The 17,958-nt window shown below is 42.0% G+C and overlaps 1 protein-coding gene across 1 annotated transcript; it reads left to right on the top strand.

Annotated features, from left to right (window-relative positions):
• The first annotated feature begins 584 nt into the window (after positions 1 to 584).
• Positions 585 to 16,207, top strand: LOC104434541 (serine/arginine repetitive matrix protein 1). The gene is made up of 11 exons (XM_039306774.1): positions 585 to 714; positions 819 to 1,066; positions 1,220 to 1,505; positions 2,061 to 2,258; positions 3,905 to 4,851; positions 8,503 to 8,526; positions 12,343 to 13,227; positions 14,994 to 15,041; positions 15,374 to 15,471; positions 15,998 to 16,057; positions 16,147 to 16,207. Exons 1-11 carry the CDS (start codon positions 585 to 587, stop codon positions 16,205 to 16,207), a joined length of 2,985 nt encoding a protein of 994 aa, XP_039162708.1.
• Positions 16,208 to 17,958: the final 1,751 nt, after the last annotated feature.

The following is a 17,958-nucleotide window of genomic DNA, read 5'->3' as shown; positions in this document are numbered from 1 at the left end:
TCGGGACATATCCTTACTTAGATTATCTTGAGTTGAGCAACAATAAACTTTACGGTGAGCTACCACTTAGACTAGGTGAATATAGCAATTCGACCTGCTTGAAAATCTCTAACACTCGAATCTCAGGCGTGATACCCTTTGAGGTTGGAAACTTGAGCCAATTACATACACTTGACATCTCTTCAAATAGTCTTGTTGGGGAAATTCCAAAAGATCTAGGAAAATTGAAGTCACTTCTAGAGCTTTCCCTCTGTGACAATCAACTTGTAGGCTACATACCTCGAGAACTAGGAACATTGTCCGATTTGTCAAGAATTGATGTTGCCGGAAATAACTTAACCGGCTCAATTCCTAAACAATTTGGGGATTGTTCGAGGCTTTTGTTTTTAAATTTAAGTAGAAACAATCTTGACAGAAGTATTCCCGTTGAGATCGGCAAGCTTCAATCTCTTCAAGTTCTTGATCTGAGTCAAAATTTGCTTACGGGAGGAATACCTGTACAACTTGGGCTCTTGCAAATATTGGAAGCACTCAATCTCTCCCACAATTAGCTCTCGGGTTTAATTGCGTTGACCTTTGAGGATATGGCAAGCTTGACTTCCATCGACATATCGTATAATGAGTTGGAGGGTCCTTTGCCAAACATTCCAGCCTTTCGCAATGCTACAATTGAAGTTGTGAGAGGGAATAAAGGCTTGTGTGGATTTATTGCCGGTCTCAATCCCTGTACAACAACAATATCCACATGTAAAAACAAAATTAAAAAGTTGCTGCTAATTTTGATTCCTACTTTAGGATGCCTACTTATCCTACTTTAGGATGCCTACTTACTTTGTTTCTTGTTGTGAGAGCTTCAAGTACTTTATGCCGAAGAGTAAGGAAAACAAAGGCTAGTCCGGTTGATGGAGGCAATGAAAACCCGTGGGCAGTATGGAGCTTTGATGGAAGAATGGTTTATGAGAACATTATTGAAGCCACGGAGGAGTTTGATGCCAAATATTGCATTGGTGTCGGAGGACAAGGGTGTGTTTACAAGGCCCAATTACAAACAGGTGAAACTGTTGCTGTAAAAAAACTTAAGGATGCACTAGATGACGAACTGGCGGGTTGAAAAGCATTCGAAAAGGAGATTCATGCATTGAATGGGGCTCGACATCGCAATATTGTCAAGCTATATGGCTTTTGCTCCAGTTCTCGACATTCATTTTTGGTGTACGAGTTCTTGGAATCTGGTAGCTTGAAGGATGTATTGAGCAACAAAGAGAGGATAACAAGATTTGACTGGAATAAGAGAGTGAAAGTTGTTAAAGGTGTGGCTCATGCTTTGTCCTACATGCACCATGAATGCTCACCTCTTATAATTCATCGAGACATATCGAGCAAGAACATTTTACTGGATGAAGAATACGAAGCTCACGTTTCTGATTTTGGCATGGCTAAAGTTCTAAATCCTTATGCCTTTAATTGGACTTCCTTTGGAGGCACCTTTGGATATGCAGCTCCAGGTAAGTTGGTTTCTTCAAAATTCAGCGCACTTCATTTTATAGATAGGACAATGCTTATACAAGATCCTCATCCTTACCTACCTTGCTTTAAATTTCAAAATACCAGAGATGAAATCCAAAAGCTATTCATAAATTTGAAGGTTCAATTATAGATTAATAGAGATTCAGGCCACCAATTAGTAAAGTGAATTTTTTTGCTAAAGAAATGAAAATTCTAAAACCCATTGGAATCTAAAGAATGTATTAATTTATAATTTAAAATATAAATTTCAGTAGCCTCTACATGAAATGAGTGAAGTAGAGTTTCCTTTGTTGATAAACAATCGAAAAAGAGTCGTTTAAAATACCCAACACCACAAACCGCCTCCGTCCCCCCGCTCCCCCACCCCTACCCCCCACCCCAAAAAGAAAAGAAAAATAAAACAAAAAGAAGAGAACTTTCTCTAGCACTGATGGCGCGTAGTGATACTTTTTAATGGACAAAATCACTTTAATTTACGAAGCGTGAATATTGTATAAAAGCTAGAAAAATATTTACTGCTTTTCTCTATGTAGAACTCGCATACACAATGAAACCGAACGAGAAATGCGATGTCTATAGCTTCAAAGTGGTGACATTGGAAGTAATTATGGGAAGACACCCAGGCGATCTCATATCAGCTCTTGCGTCCTCATCATCATCATCGTCAAGCAATTCAATGGCTTCTTGTCCACTGAAAGATATTTTAGATCAAAGAATTCCAAACCCGGAAGGTAATGTGCTAGGGAAGTGGCTTTCGTGACAAAGATGGTTTTTTCCTGCTTTAGTCCCAAACCGGAGCATCGTCCAAGCATGCAACTACTTTCTCGAGCGATATCGACGCAGAGCTCAATCATGTTAAGCGCACCAGAGGGCATCGAATTGGAAGAATTAGTTGATCCTAATTGCTTCAATTATTGAGATATTTGGGTTTTTCTGTTGTAGCCCGGGTGGCAAGCTGTCTCCCATACTTTGTTTAGCTTTGTCAATTTCATTATCTATACTTGCAATGGTTCATTAATCGCTCAAAAACGCTTGGGAAGTTCAGCCATTTGCAATTTCAATCATGAATAGATGGATTACAACTGCAACGTCCAATCCTTAAGAATGGGCTCAAAGATAACGAGATCATGATATTTCTTGTAGCTCTTACCATTTACTTCTTGTTACCATACTTTGTCTGATGATGCGAAATTTGGCTTTCTCATGTAAAATAGTAAACACCGACGCTAGAAAATCTGATAAGCTTAAAAGGCGTTGGAGCACAATTGGTATAAGCCGGCATCATGTTTATGAAGTTCCCTCAAATTCTTTTAGTGGAACGTGGCAATCTGCAACATCATAAATTAAAAGGAAAAAAGAAAAAAAAAGAAAGCAAATGCAGATGAGAGTATGATTTGGTTAGATCAAATTACGCAAAGAACTTTACATTTCTCGAAACGAGAGAATGATAGGCTGTTAAGATCGAGCTATTTCTGGATTCAGAAGCGATATGGAAAACCCTTTAAAGAATTAAAACCTAAAATTGGATAAGCCTTAAGGGCTTTACAATATGGACTCTTGTTTTGTTTTGTCTTGTTTTCTCTTTTAGGGGCAATTTAGGATGCTTGCATATTTTAATTATGATTATAATTGATTGTATTTTTCAATATTTGAATGTTATTTCCTTGTTTTAGATGTTATGACAAACCTTATATTTTTATTGATAGGCTGCTATGACTTAGTTAGCACATGATTAGGTTAGGTACTGAAAGAACATTAGCCTTAGAGCTAACGTAATCAAGTCCCCCAATTCCAAAATCTCTGGTTGTGTAAATAATAAGATATTCTTCCGTATCTTATAGCCAATCCCAAAAAAGGCTAGTGGCGATTCCTTAATCAAAATTATTGATTCAAAATTTGAATGCCTAATATCACATGGGGTGTAAACTTGGGAGAGCCCGAGTCAATGGAAAATTGTTGAAATCCTAATAATAACAAAAGCACCCACTTCCCGTGAGAGGGTTAGGTCGTGACGGTTTTGAGCCATAAATTCTTAAATGAGTAAATCCCATAATAATTTATAATTATATATTATTTGATTTTTAGTCTTTTAATAGATTAAAAACCTTCATCTAATCATTTCTCATTCTCAAACCCTGTTGACACCTAAATTTTCCCATTTTTATTAAGGATTTAATTGTCTACAGATTTAGAAATTAGTCTTTTTAAAAAAAAAGAAAAAAAAAGAAAACAAAAACAAAAACAACAAAAAAAGAAAAGAAAAATGGAAGCAATGAAAGCTGGGTTGCAGCGTGGCAGCGCCGGCAATGGAGGAAGCCCAAGAAAACCTGCAACTGTTGTAGCTGAAAAGAGACCGAACTCGGTCCCAAGGAAAAAGGGAGCTCGAGGGAGAGAAACGAGAAAAACGAAAAAAAGAGAGGAAGGAAGGAGCCTCGGCGGCTCCGCCCGCGGCCGCGGGAAGCCTTCGCTGCGTCGGCCGCCGCGCGCGGAGCCGCTCGTCCGCGAGCACAGCGCCACCACCGCCGCGCCCGACTCGCTGCGGCCAGCGCGTCCGTGACCCCGCTGCAGCTGCGACGACCCGGCGCTCGCGCCACCTCCACCGAGGCACCCGACGCCCTCTCCGCCCGAGCGTCGCCCGTCGACCTCGCGCCACCTCCGTCCGGTGCTCGCCGCTCCGCTACTGCCGCTGCAGCACCTCTCGGCGACTCTGCGCAAGTAGCTCACCTCCGGCGTCCCCGCCTCTACCCACTTGACGCCGCGCTAGCGCCCGACGCAGCTAGCGGCAGATCTGAACCGGTCGCCGCGCGCTGCCGCCCCTTCAACCGTCCGAAGCTCCACCCCGCTGTCGGCTGTTTCCGCGCCCTCCGCCGGTCTCGGCCGCTCTGCAGCCTAGCACCGGTCCGCCCCGTCGCGCGGAGATCCGCCAAGGCCCAGATCGATCACGCTCGATCAGATCTGGGAGTCTTTCCCCTCCGCCGCATCATCTGCCGCCGCGCCACCACCGCTGCGCCTCGACTCGCCTGCAGCCCGAGCTTCCGCGACCCTCTGCAAGAGCCTCCTCCTGCCGCCCTCTGGCCGCCCCTACGACGCCGTCCGAGCCGCTCCTCTGCCCGAAGCCGCGACGCCGCCGCTACCCACCCCGCGCGCCGCTCCTTCGATCCGTCGCGGCACCAGCATCGCGCCGTTCTGCCCGTGCCGCCGCCACCCGCTGCGCCGTCGCCGTCGCCGCCATCGCTGCCCGGTGTCGGTGCCGCCAAAAGCCTTGGAGAAGGAGGCTCAAATCGGGTCGAGAACCGGGTCAAGCAACCCTCCAAACCGGGTAGGGTTTGGTCTTGAAGTGGGTCGGGCTTGGGTTTGTCTCGGGCCGGGCTTGATTCGGAGTAAATTGGGCTGGGCTCTTGCGGGCTTAGGAAATATGTGGGTCTTTTAATTTTCTTTGGGCCTTGACTAAACTATTAAAAAAAAAAAGAATTTTGGGCCCACTCGGGCCCGTTGCCGCCGACTAGGCCGAAATCGGGTCCGGTCGTAGACCGGACCCGACCCGCATCGAACAAATAACCGGGTGCAGTCGGACCCGACCCGACCCGGTCCGGCCCGAATTTTATTTTTAAGTTTATTTTATTATTTAAAAGAAATTAAAGATATTAAAAAAATTTCGAAAATCGAAAAAAAATTACTAAATATTGAAAATAGTTTTAATTTAAAAAAAAAAAAAAAAAATTAATTTTGTTTAAAAATTTAAAAAAAATTTAAAAATCAAAAAATCAAAAAAATCAAAAATTTCGAAAATCCAAAAATGATGTGATTTGGTTAGGAATTGCTATATCTTGCTTTCTTAGTGTAATTAGACATCTATTTGCTTGCATATTGATTATGTCATATGTTTAATTTACATATTTAATTATGTTTGATTGCATGTGTTTAATCTTATTGCAATTAGGATCTTGGTAGTTTTGATTATTACTTTAATGATTGCGCGCCTGCATGATCACCTCTCATGTTAGTGGATAAATATGAAATCAATCCAAATTGCCTGCCAAAAATCATTTTGTTAAAATGAACAAAATTAGGTACCGAAAGGGCACTAATTGGTTAATTAGTGTAATTAAGTCCCCGAACCTAAATTCTCTGGTTTGCGTAGGAAGTGAGGCACGCTCCCATGCCTCACTTGGTTTCTAGCCGACCCCAATAGGCTAGTGGCGACTCCTTTTATGCAAAATTTCTTAAGAATATCCCAACGTCACGCGGGGTATGGGCTTGGGAGAGCTCGCGCCTAATCATGGGCCTTAGGCCCGTCTTTTAGGCAATACCCTTAAACCTGTTCCCTCCCCCCGAGGGTAGGTCGCGACAGCTTGGCGACTCCGCTGGGGACGTGGTTTTGAACCTTAGAGGACTTAGGCCAAAATTAATCTTGTTCAAAAAAATATTTTTGTTTGGCAGCAAGAATTCCAGGTATGTCTCTAACATGAAAGGTGTTAAATGTTTTTGTAGAATGGGAGGTATAAGGGGAAGTGTTTGCTCATCTTTGTCTTGCAGGGAGATGTAGGAATGTATGGTTTATTTTTCATATATGAAGTGCCGATTGCTTATAAATTGTCATGCCTACATCCCCTGCATTGCACTACACTTTAACACACACAATCTGCCGCCGGACCCGGGCCGCATAGGATCACCTAGGATGGTGTTGAGGTGGATACCACTCCGACTACAACCGCGTAGTACGAGTCGCCCACCTCTACCCCGAAATTTCTTTCTTCACGTCGAAGGTACCCACCCCGGTGCGAGCATGCGACACGGGTCGGTTCTTTGACGAAGCCGGAGTCATGGGTAACCCGACCCAGCCACGATCTTGTTGGTTCAGTCCGGTGATCCTATGGCTTCATTTTGAGCCGTATAGAGTAGAAATCGAACCACATTCCATGTGCATGTCTATGTGATTGAAAACAAAAAAGAAAAAGCATGAGACAAAGGTCGGCACCCATTGTAAGTATCATTTCCCTTTTTATTTGCTCATTTTGTTTTGCATTTTCATCTTGAAATTTGCGGAAATCAATCGAATGCCCTCGGTGATGCAAGCTTATGATTGAAAAATTGACAATCACTTTTGACAAGTGAGCATCTGAATGCAAGTTCTAAACATTTTGATTTGGCCTGTTGAACACATGGTTCTGTTTAAATTTCTAGTTATGGGCTGAAAATCATTTCGAAAAAAGAAAAAGAAAAAGAAAAAAAACTTTCAAGTTGTGATTATATTGGGACACAAAAATTGAAATTGCATTTTTTATCAAATTTTCTCATTCTTGCATTTTGGGACTATAATGCAAATCATTTTGTGTACAAATTCCTCAAAATAAAAATCACTCTAATTTTCTATGAGTAAAATCACAAATCAATTTTTCAAAAATCAATGACACTTTTGCATACGAAACTTTTGGAATAAAAGTGGACATTCGATTGATGGCCGTGGATTGATAATTTTAATGATGTTTTCTCTTATGATAAAATCTTGGCGAAATACTAAAATCCCGTAATAAGGATTGTGGGGCATGTATCGTCGCCTCGATTTTATTATAAGAAGCGACGTCATTAAAATATCATTTTCTCTTATTCACATATTGACATTGTCATCTTTTTGCAGGTTATGCGCGATGCTCTTTGACATTCTCATGGTGACCATTCAAGGACGTGAATTCTAGAGCTAGGACAAGAGTTGTTTTTACTTTCATCTGTAAAAGAGTCTCTTGTATTTTATCAGTCTTTATTCTTGTTAAGAAACATGTTTTCCGTTTTAGGTTTTGATTTGCAAATCCAATTTATGCTCTTGTAAATTGTGCGACTCACATTTTTAATGATGGAATTCGAAAATCATCATTTTAAAAAAAAAAATATACAAAAAAGAGAGCAAATTTAGAAGTGTTTTAAGTGAACCTATACATTTACCTTCCAAAATGAATCTCAAGAAAAATTTGTTTAATGCCCTCTCTTCATATAGTCATTTTCTTGGGCTCATCGAACTCGAGGAGCAAGCATGCGTCGAGGTTTCGTTGGCGCCAATTTTCCGTAAAAGCGGAACGAAGTCAAATTCCATTCTGAGAAGTTTTGTTATTCGCAAATGCCTTACGTGCCAAAATAACCCGTTGACCTCGTTCACTTTGCATGATGAGACAAATGAAGGGAGTTGCCAAGTATCCAAAAGGGCAAATTCAAAGGAAGAGTAAACTGTATCGATTCCAGTTATTCATTTCTAATACCGTTTCTGTCATAATTTTATTTTCATTGTCAAGGAGATATCAAGAGTGCCAAGTTTTGTAACGTTCCCAACAAACGCAATTGAGCACTTTTAAGTCTTGTTCATCTTAAACAAAAAGATTCAAATGAAAGAAAGTGGGCAATATTGTCTATTCCTCCATGAGAGATACATTGGGATGTTGATCGCTTGACTCGAAAAGGATGTATCTCGTTCCTAAACTTGATTTCTCTTCAGCATAAAAAATGACCTGTCCTTTTCTTTGATACGGGGCGAGTTCGAACATAACAAAGGATTGTCAAATGAAGAGTGGCGAGCAACGTCTGATTTTTTTTTTAAAAAAAATCTCTCATCTCCCCACAAACAAAGTGTGCTGGAACAACATTGTCAAATTCATCAAGAAGGATGTATCGTTCCTTTGTTGAACCTAACTAAAAATAGAGATAACTCATTTCATCTCCCTTCTTACAGGGTGATAAAAAAATAAAAGAAGGGTTGCACTTAACCGTAGAATCGGCGCCTTCTACCAAGGAATCAGGAAAACATCAAACACTTAAGGGCAAATGCAAGGGAAGGGTATTGTTGAGTTGCCAAATATCCATGAAGGTGAATCCAAGAGATGTTAGCGTCAAAAGGATGAAAGCGAGTGAAGGGTAATAATGTATTGTTTCCAACATTTCAATCCCTAAGGAGCTTTGCACTAACATATTCTTTTACATTCTTTACAGGATTATCGGGTCACCACGCTGCAGGTAAGTACCCTTCTTCTCAGTCTTTTTTTTAAATAAAAAAAGAAAGAGAAAAAAATAGAATTTCCATTACAAAAGAGAACTTTTGGGCTTTCCTAGAGAAAAAAAATGAATAATAATTGAGAAAAAAAATTACAAACCTTTTGAACATCCTTCTATCTCAAAATTGTTTTCTTGTCTTGTGGATTATTCATTTTGAATCAAAATTCCCTATGGAGATTGATATACTCGAATGGTCTCGGCAAAGTGAAATGGAAATGTTAACCATGCCAAACAAGAAGTGCTTAGGATGAAGAAAGGCAAGCTCATTTCCAAACACGTCCTTTAAACACTTTTGAGAGTTGAGCATTATTCAAACACTTTTGAGAGTTGAGTGAAAAGAAACCTTCTCTTAGGACAAATGATTCATTCGCATTGAGCGCAAAGATCGAAATGATAAAGGCATTGCCTTCATCAATCCCAAGCATTGCACTGATCTCTTGTTACCCCTTTGGGCTGGAAAAAAAGATGATCCTTCAAAGTACCCCTATCGAGAACGACCCTACATTGGGGCAACATAGGAGGTTACGGTCGTGTTGTAAAACAAAAGGTTGAGAAAGATTCTATTACTTTCACTTACATCAATCTTCTTGTGTTAGCTTCGGAGGAATTCTCATCGAGCTTGACTCATCCCAAGGTGAAGAAGAGCATTTCATTCTCTACCCAAACACTGATACCCATTGCTATAACCAATTTGGGCCTGATTATTCATTTCTGAATCCCGAGCGGTGATCATCTCCCTTCACTGGGGCAAGGCATAAGTATTGACCAAATATAATTGACAATCACAGGAAAATGTGAAAAGCATCTCAAAATTCATAAGCTACCAAAGTTCAAAGAGCAAAAAGCTCGACAAACTAGGGGGCATGAAAAAGCAGTGTGCCTGGTAAAAGCAAGGCCAATGCCCGTCAAGAAAAAGAGCCAAAAGGCCGCATCTTATGTGAAAGAAAAATTATCAAAATCCAAGTGCCTGCGAAAAAAATCATCGCAAAGGACAAAGGAAATTAGAGAAAAGAGCAAAGCTCTCATGCAGAAATGATCAGTGAATGAACTCTCGAGATGTGCTGTGTTTCAAGAGCCAAATGCTTTCGAAAGGTCAAGTGACCCAGTCACGATGCCATGATGATCACTGACTCTTAAAGACCCTCTTGAAAATTTTAAGCCTTTCAAGCCTTTCCCGAGCCAACATTATAACCCTTTTCTGAAGCCTCTTCTGATTGGGATGATTTGAGTGAAACTGAGAATACCACAAAAAAGCTCTTTGCTTGAAGGAGTGGAAATAATTCTATCTTGTCTTATCTTCCAAGTTCTCGACTCGTAAACCCAATGAAGATAGCGGCAAATGTTCCTTTATTGGCCTCAAAGCAATCATTCCTTTGTGTAAGCCCTAACCAAGCCTATATTGCGGTCCTTTCAAAAGACCTTTTTTATCGATCAGATTGTGCTCATTGCGAATGTCTCTGGAAGCCTTTGACATAGGTTATGTGAGATACCCTTAGCAATTAGTTATTTCCCACACAAATAGATGGGATCAAGCAGCCGTTTTATCAAGAGTGTGTGAGAAGCCCTTTCTGACTAAGAAACTCTAGTTTGGCATGCTTAATGAGCCTTTTTCATGAGTCGTAGTCGTTCTAATAAAAACTTGACTCCTAGAGAATTTGATGATTAATGATATATCCACAAGTAAGATAACAATTTTGTGCCACATGAGGCTAATTGAAATCAAATGTTTTTCCAAAACAGTTGGACTTAGCTTGATTTGCTTGTTCAATTAATGCTACAATACCACCAATACGTCTCTTAATGACGTCTCTAATGACATTCACTCAAGTTGAGTTTGACAGGATTCCTCAGTGAAGCCATGCAGCTTTCAAGGGATTAGCAGGTGCTTCCCTAAAAATCAAAGGTTCATGGTCAACCTTAAACCATGCCATCTCCAAAAGTTCATGGTCAACCTTAAACCATGTCATCTCCAAAGGTTCATGGTTAGCCTTAAACCATGTCATTCACACGGTTGGTGGGTCTATCCTTAAACCACACGGTTGGTGGGTCTATCCTTAAACCACACGGTTCGTGGGTCTATCCTTAAACCACACGGTTGGTGGCTTTCCTAAACCACACGGTTGGTGGGTCTATCCTTAAACCACACGGTTCGTGGGTCTATCCTTAAACCACACGGTTGGTGGCTTTCCTAAACCACACGGTTGGTGGGTCTATCCTTAAACCACACGGTTCGTGGGTCTATCCTTAAACCACACGGTTGGTGGGTTTATCCTTAAACCACGGGGTTGGTGGCTTTCCTAAACCACACGGTTTGTGGGTCTATCCTTAAACCACACGGTTGGTGGGTTTATCCTTAAACCACGAGGTTGGTGGCTTTCCTAAACCACACGGTTCGTGAGTCTATCCTTAAACCACGGGATTGGTGGCTTTTTCTAAACCACATGGTTGAAACCCGTTTGTACACGGTGAGACATTCCTTTCAGTCGAAACCCGTTTGTACACGGTGAGACTATCATCCGGTCGAAACCCGTTTTTACACCGTGAGACTATCATCCGGTCGAAACCCGTTTGTACACGGTGAGACATTCCTCCAGTTGAAACCCATTTGTACACGATGAGACCTTCCTCTCGGCCGAAACCCGTTTGTACGCGGTGAGATATTCCTTTCGGCCAAAACCCGTTTGTAAACGGTGAGACCTTCATTTCGGTCGAAACTTGTTTGTAGATGATAAGACTATTATATCCAGTCAAAACTATCATATCAAATCAAAACCCGTTTTTATACGGTGAGACCATCACATCAAGTCAAAACCAGTTTTTACACGGCGAGACCATCACATCTAGTCGAAACCCGTTTTTACATTGTGAGACATTTTTTTTACAGTCTAAACCACACGGTTCGTGGGTCTATCCTTAAACCACAAGGTTCGTGGGTCATCCTTAAACCACACGGTTCGTGGGTCATCCTTAAACCCCGATTTTAAAATGTTCATGAGTTTATTTCTAAACTGCAATTTTTCAAAAGGTTCATGGTCAATCTTAAACCATATTATCTACAAAGGTTCATTGGTTTTCCTCAAATCATGCGTTTTCAACCCGGTCAAAACCCATTGTTACATGGTGAGACCTCATTCCTCTCCTTCTTCCTATGACACGGTGAGCTTTGTAGCCCGGAGAGCTTTTGTAGCCCGGAGAGCTTTGTAGCCCGGAGTTTTTCTTCCTATGACACGGTGAGCTTTGTAGCCCGGAGAGCTTTGTAGCCCGGAGTCCTTTTTCTTACGACACGGTGAGCTTTGTAGCCTGGAGAGCTTTTGTAGCCTGGAGAGCTTTGTAGCCGGAGTCTTTCTTCCTCTTATTGACAAGACATGTTTCCATAGTTATGAGTTCTTTCCATCGATCTAATACGTGCCTATACACTTGGGTTTATCGTCAAAATAATTTAGGTGTCTTTTGTCTTTGAAAGGAACCTCTTCGAGCTCCCATTCAAAGAGGGGCAGCTGTTGACACCTAAATTTTCCCATTTTTATTTAGGATTTAATTGTCTACAGATTTAGAAATTAGTCTTTTTAAAAAAAAAAAAAAAAAAAAACAAAAACAAAAACAACAAAAAAGAAAAGAAAAATGGAAGCAATGAAAGTGGGTTGCGGCGTGGCGGCGCCGGCAATGGAGGAAGCCCAAGAAAACCTGCAACTGTTGTAGCTGAAAAGGGACCGAACTCGGTCCCAAGGAAAAAAAGGGAGCTCGAGGGAGAGAAACGAGAAAAACGAAAAAAAACAGAGAGGAAGGAAGGAGCCTCAGCGGCTCCGCCCCGCGGCCGCGGGAAGCCTTCGCTGCGTCGGCCGCCGCGCGCGGAGCCGCTCGTCCGCGAGCACGGCGCCACCACCGCCGCGCCCGACTCGCCGCAGCCCGCGCGTCCGTGACCCCCGCTGCAGCTGCGACGACCCGACGCTCGCGCCACCTCCACCAGGCACCCGACGCCCTCTCCGCCCGGCGTCGCCCGTCGACCTCGCGCCACCTCCGTCCGGTGCTCGCCGCTCCGCTACACCGCCGCTGCAGCACCTCTCGGCGACTCCTGCGGTAGCTCACCTCCGGCGTCCACCCCTCGCCCCACTTGACGCCGCGCTAGCGCCCGGCGCTAGCGGATCGAACCGATCGCCGCGCCGCTGCCGCCTTCAACCGTCGAAGCTCCGCCCCCGCTGCATTGTTTCCGCGCCCTCCGCCGGTCTCGGCCGCTCTGCGGCTAGCACCGATCCGCCCGTCGCGCGGAGATCCGCCAAGGCCCGGATCGATCACGCTCGATCGATGCGGGAGTCTTTCCCCTCCGCCGCATCATGCGCCGCGCCACCACCGCTGCGCCTCGGCTCGCTTTGCAGCCCGAGCTTCCGCGACCCTGCGCAAGAGCCTCCTCCTGCCGCCCTCGCCGCCCCTACGACGCCGTCAGAGCCGCTCCTGCCCCGAAGCCGCGACGCCGCCGCTGCCACGCCGCGCGCCGCTCCTTCGATCCGTCGCGGCACCAGCACCGCGCCGTTGCTGCCCGTGCCGCCGCCACCCGCTGCGCCGTCGCCGTCGCCGCCATCGCTGCCCGGTGTCGGTGCCGCCAAGAAGCCTTGGAGAAGGAGGCTCAAATCGGGTCGAACCGGGTCAAGCAACCCTCCAAACCGGGTAGGGTTTGGTCTTGAAGTGGGTCGGGCTTGGGTTTGTCTCGGGCCGGGCTTCGATTGAGGTAAATTGGGTTGGGCTCTTGCGGGCTTAGGAAATATGTGGGTCTTTTAATTTTCTTTGGGCCTTGACTAAACTATTAAAAAAAAATTTTGGGCCCACTCGGGCCGTTGCCGCCGACTAGGCCGAAATCGGGTCCGGTCGTGACCGGACCCGACCCGCATCGAACGGGCTGAACCCGGGTCTGGTCGGACCCGACCCACCCGACCCGGTCCGGCCCCGAATTTTATTTTTAAGTTTATTTTATTATTTAAAAAGAAATTAAAGATATTAAAAAAAAATTTCGAAAATCGAAAAAAAAATTACTAAATATTGAAAATAGTTTTAATTTAAAAAAAAATAAAAAAATTAATTTTGTTTAAAAATTTAAAAAAATTTAAAAATCAAAAAATCAAAAAATCAAAAATTTCGAAAATCCAAAAATGATGTGATTTGGTTAGGAATTGCTATATCTTGCTTTCTTAGTGTAATTAGACATCTATTTGCTTGCATATTGATTATGTCATATGTTTAATTTACATATTTAATTATGTTTGATTGCATGTGTTTAATCTTATTGCAATTAGGATCTTGGTAGTTTTGATTATTACTTTAATGATTGCGCGCCCGCATGATCACCTCTCATGTTAGTGGATAAATATGAAATCAATCCAAATTGCCTGCCAAAAATCATTTTGTTAAAATGAACAAAATTAGGTACCGAAAGGGCACTAATTGGTTAATTAGTGTAATTAAGTCCCCGAACCTAAATTCTCTGGTTGCGTAGGAAGTGAGGCACGCTCCCATGCCTCACTTGGTTTCTAACCGACCCCAATAGGCTAGTGGCGACTCCTTTTATGCAAAATTTCTTAAGAATATCCCAACGTCACGCGGGGTATGGGCTTGGGAGAGCTCGCGCCTAATCATGGGCCTTAGGCCCGTCTTTTAGGCAATACCCTTAAACCTGTTCCCTCCCCCCGAGGGTAGGTCGCGACAAACCCTAAAAAAACTGAACTAAAGTATCAAATCTTTTAATCACAACCATATATCGTGAGGTGTAGGGATTTTTATGATTTGGCTCGATCAATCAATTTCACCTTAAAGATGACATCATAAGCTTTTTACTTGGTCAAAATCGTAAAGATTGAATTTTTTACAAAGGGAATATCATAACTTGTCATTACAGTCGTCGGTTAAGGTCAACGCCCAAAAATTTGTGTGAACTTTTAGAAACTTTGGGCAGCGACCTTTCTTTGGAGTGAAAATCGAGTCAATCAGATTAGTCAAAATTTGGTAATATTTGGATAATAAATGATAAATACAAAATATCATTTTAAACAAAAGCAGGTTGGTTGCTGCAACCCGAGATTGCCACAAGGCATGGTCGGGCCATCGTGAGGCCAAGCTGGCATCAAAGTAGGTTAAGCTTTGTTTACCGTCACGAGAAAATATTAGGTGGTCTCGACGCATCAAGTCGGCATGGTCCCGGACCAATCATGAAGCGCCATGGTCCCGAACCAATCATCAAACCCTAAAGTGTGGTGTTTTCTTGTGTTCAAGTCTTCTTTAATTTTCGAATCACTCTATCTTTTCAGGTATGTCCCATTCGCTTTATTTCTTCCGATTCACTGATTGTGTTGATTCATCTGTTGAGGGATGCATAAAGTAATCTTACTCCTTTGAAATTCAAATTTCTCAAACACTAAAGTGTGGTGCTCTCTTGTGTTCAGGTCTCCTTTGATTTTCGAATTGCTCAAACCCAGTGCTATCTTGTTCAGGTATGTCCCATTCTCTTTATTTCTTCCGATTCACTGATTGTGTTGATTTGTCTGTTGAGGATTATTCTCGATTCAGTTGTCGCCTCAAGACTTTATGTTTTTTGTTTATTATTCCCAAAGGTGTCACTCCGATTCACTGATTGCCTATTTACATCTTCCTTCGATCCCATTTAGGGCTGTTCTATGTTGATTTATTCCTTAAGGGTTGTGCCAAGGCCTTATATCTTCTATTGATTTATTTCTTCTGCTTCACAGATCAGTGTTTTCTGTTGCCTATTTGTTTAGGGTTGATTGCATGCACTAATTGTTGTTGGTTTTGGATTGCTTTTTAGTTATTACGCTTCGATTCAAGGCTTTATGTCTTCAACCTCGAGGCTTTGTCTTCTGATGATTTGAGTTACTCATGGAAGAATGAGCAACTAATCGATATGTTGGTTTGGAATGAGAAGCTCCTGTCATAACAATATCTCAAGACGACCTCACCAACCCGCACTAATTTGTCAACGACAATCATTACATGAGGGTAGTAAAAAGGCTGAAGATGTGAGTGATTTGGATATCTCCAAGTCTATTGAACTATAATTTATGTTTCAAACTTTCGATTTTGTGTGGTGTGCAATGACGCAAATAACACAGGAGAGGCATTGCGACGATATCTGCTTAAAATAGATGAGAAACTTTCGAGGTGATTGGACTTATTTATTTTTTTATATGTTTTCCTAATTTTGTCCAATACGTCGAGCTCTTAGATGAGTGATATTCGTGAAGAGTAACAATTCTTCCATGCATCCACGCTATTTCGTAATCCTATATTGCACAACTCACTTGTTTAGCTATTCATGGCTTATATAACTGAATAACTTTGGAATATCGATGTTAAATCTAGATAAATTCGTTTAATTATTTAAGTTGATTCATATTATATTTTATTGTTTTCTTGTACCATTGTTTTGCAGCAAGATGGTTGGAGTTAAGGCCAAGATTGATCAAGTGAGCTCGGAGATTGAGCGGAATGGGTAAGTTTAACAAGTGATACATGTAAGTGGTATTCTTAACTTTTGCTTAAATATGATACTTATATTTGATGAATATATATTTCCTTTAGACAACAATTCCCGGAGGAATTTCAACACCGCGCTGTAGATGTAAGCGATGAATTGTATTGAATTAGTCAACTTTGATAATATGGGATTTTATTTGATTTGATGACGTTATGCAGTACACAAACAAATTGAAGAACGAGAGCGAGAGTCTCAACAAACTATATCAAGATTTATGCAATTACAAAACCTCTCGTGATGAGATTTATGGAGGCAACTTTATTTGTTAGTTCCTTAGGTTTATGAGTTTTTCCCAAAAAGCTAGTGGTACAATTGATTTGGTTATTTTGGTCATCTACTTTTGCATAGATGAGTTTCGTAAGTTCCAAGTTGAGAAGCAAAATTCCATGGCACACCTTGTCAAAATTTCATGGCATAGTTGGCAACAATTCATGATCAAATTGAGCGATTGAATGACAACGTTAAAAGGAAGATAATTGTTATTTAATGGTTCTAGATATGGCTAACGCTTTTGGAGTTGTTTGATGCGTAACATGTGGACATTTTTTTTCCCCAAAATGCAAGTCATTGACGATTGCAGGACTTTGGTGACGTTTCAGGCATCAATGTCAGATGAAGAAAAGTGTTGGGTGTTAATGTCTATGGAAGAAGAGGGTCAAGATCGCACAACCACAACAACGACAACATCTTAAGTCCCGCCCTCGCTACTGAGGGTGTAAAGCTAATTAGTTGTTGATTTAAGGGAACCATTCGACTTCATTTTGATCGGGTTGTAAATGCCCTCGTCTCTAATTTTTGCTTGTTTTTTTAAATATTTAGACAATTTGGCATATGCCTTGACTACTTTGGCTTGTCTAAGTATTAGATTCCTACTCAAACACAATCTTTTGTTTGATGACTTTGTTATGGTTGTTGTGAAAGTGGAATGCAAATTTCCTTGTATAAACTCAAGGTTCAATTAGAGTAGAAGTTTTTATTTGGGGATTGAGGGTTGGTCAAGGGCTCAAAATTGAAAGCAAAATCAATTGCTTCATGTGCGAGATTGTAGTGTTTCTAAAGCTTTCCACATTCGTTCTATAAGTTTACGAGAGAGATAACCAAATGTGTCTTTGGGCTTATTAGCGGGAGCTTGCACATGCAACGCTGTCCAGTGCTTGTGGAACCAAACACTTTAGTTCCAAACACTTACCCACAGCCACCGCACGACCGCCGCACGACCATTGCACGACCGCCGCATGATCACTGCACAATGGTCGTATGACATTTTGTTTGAAGTGAAGTTGTGATGTGATTGGTGGGGGGTTGACTAATCAGAGACGGTATATTTTGTCTTTGTTTCTGACACACCACGTGGGATGGTTTCTTTCCCGTGGAGAAATCCCACTCGGAATCAAGAGACTACCATAACAATATCGTAGGGGTACTGAGTGAATCTCAATCGAGTAAATAGGTTCAAATGCGTAAATCATCAGGTTGCATGAGAAATTGAAGCATTGTCCGACTAGTATGTCGTAGGACAGCTTCTTTTTTAGAGCCGATCTTTTTGTAGACTTTTGACTATACTCGTTTTGTATATAAATCCGTTGTAAAAGTTGACTTTTGAGAACTGTTGCCCTGCTTTCAATTCCATGTTGTTTGTTGTTAAGGGTATTTGTTTCACTTCCGCATATGAAATAAAAATGATTGAGTCGACGACGTATCCTATGAACGTTGCATTCGTATTGACCATCGTGGGATGTAGGCGTGCTCGAGGTTCAGGGCGTGATACAAATCTTTCATGATTGTTGAAATACATGATATATATGTTCAATTGATGTATACTTTGTAAGGTTTTTACTTTGGTAACGTGAATCAAT

Source organism: Eucalyptus grandis, chromosome 2, assembly GCF_016545825.1.
Source record: "Eucalyptus grandis isolate ANBG69807.140 chromosome 2, ASM1654582v1, whole genome shotgun sequence".
NCBI classification, from domain to species: Eukaryota; Viridiplantae; Streptophyta; class Magnoliopsida; order Myrtales; family Myrtaceae; genus Eucalyptus; species Eucalyptus grandis.
Note: the sequence above shows the minus strand (reverse complement) of the source record. Positions and strands in the feature narration are given on the sequence as shown.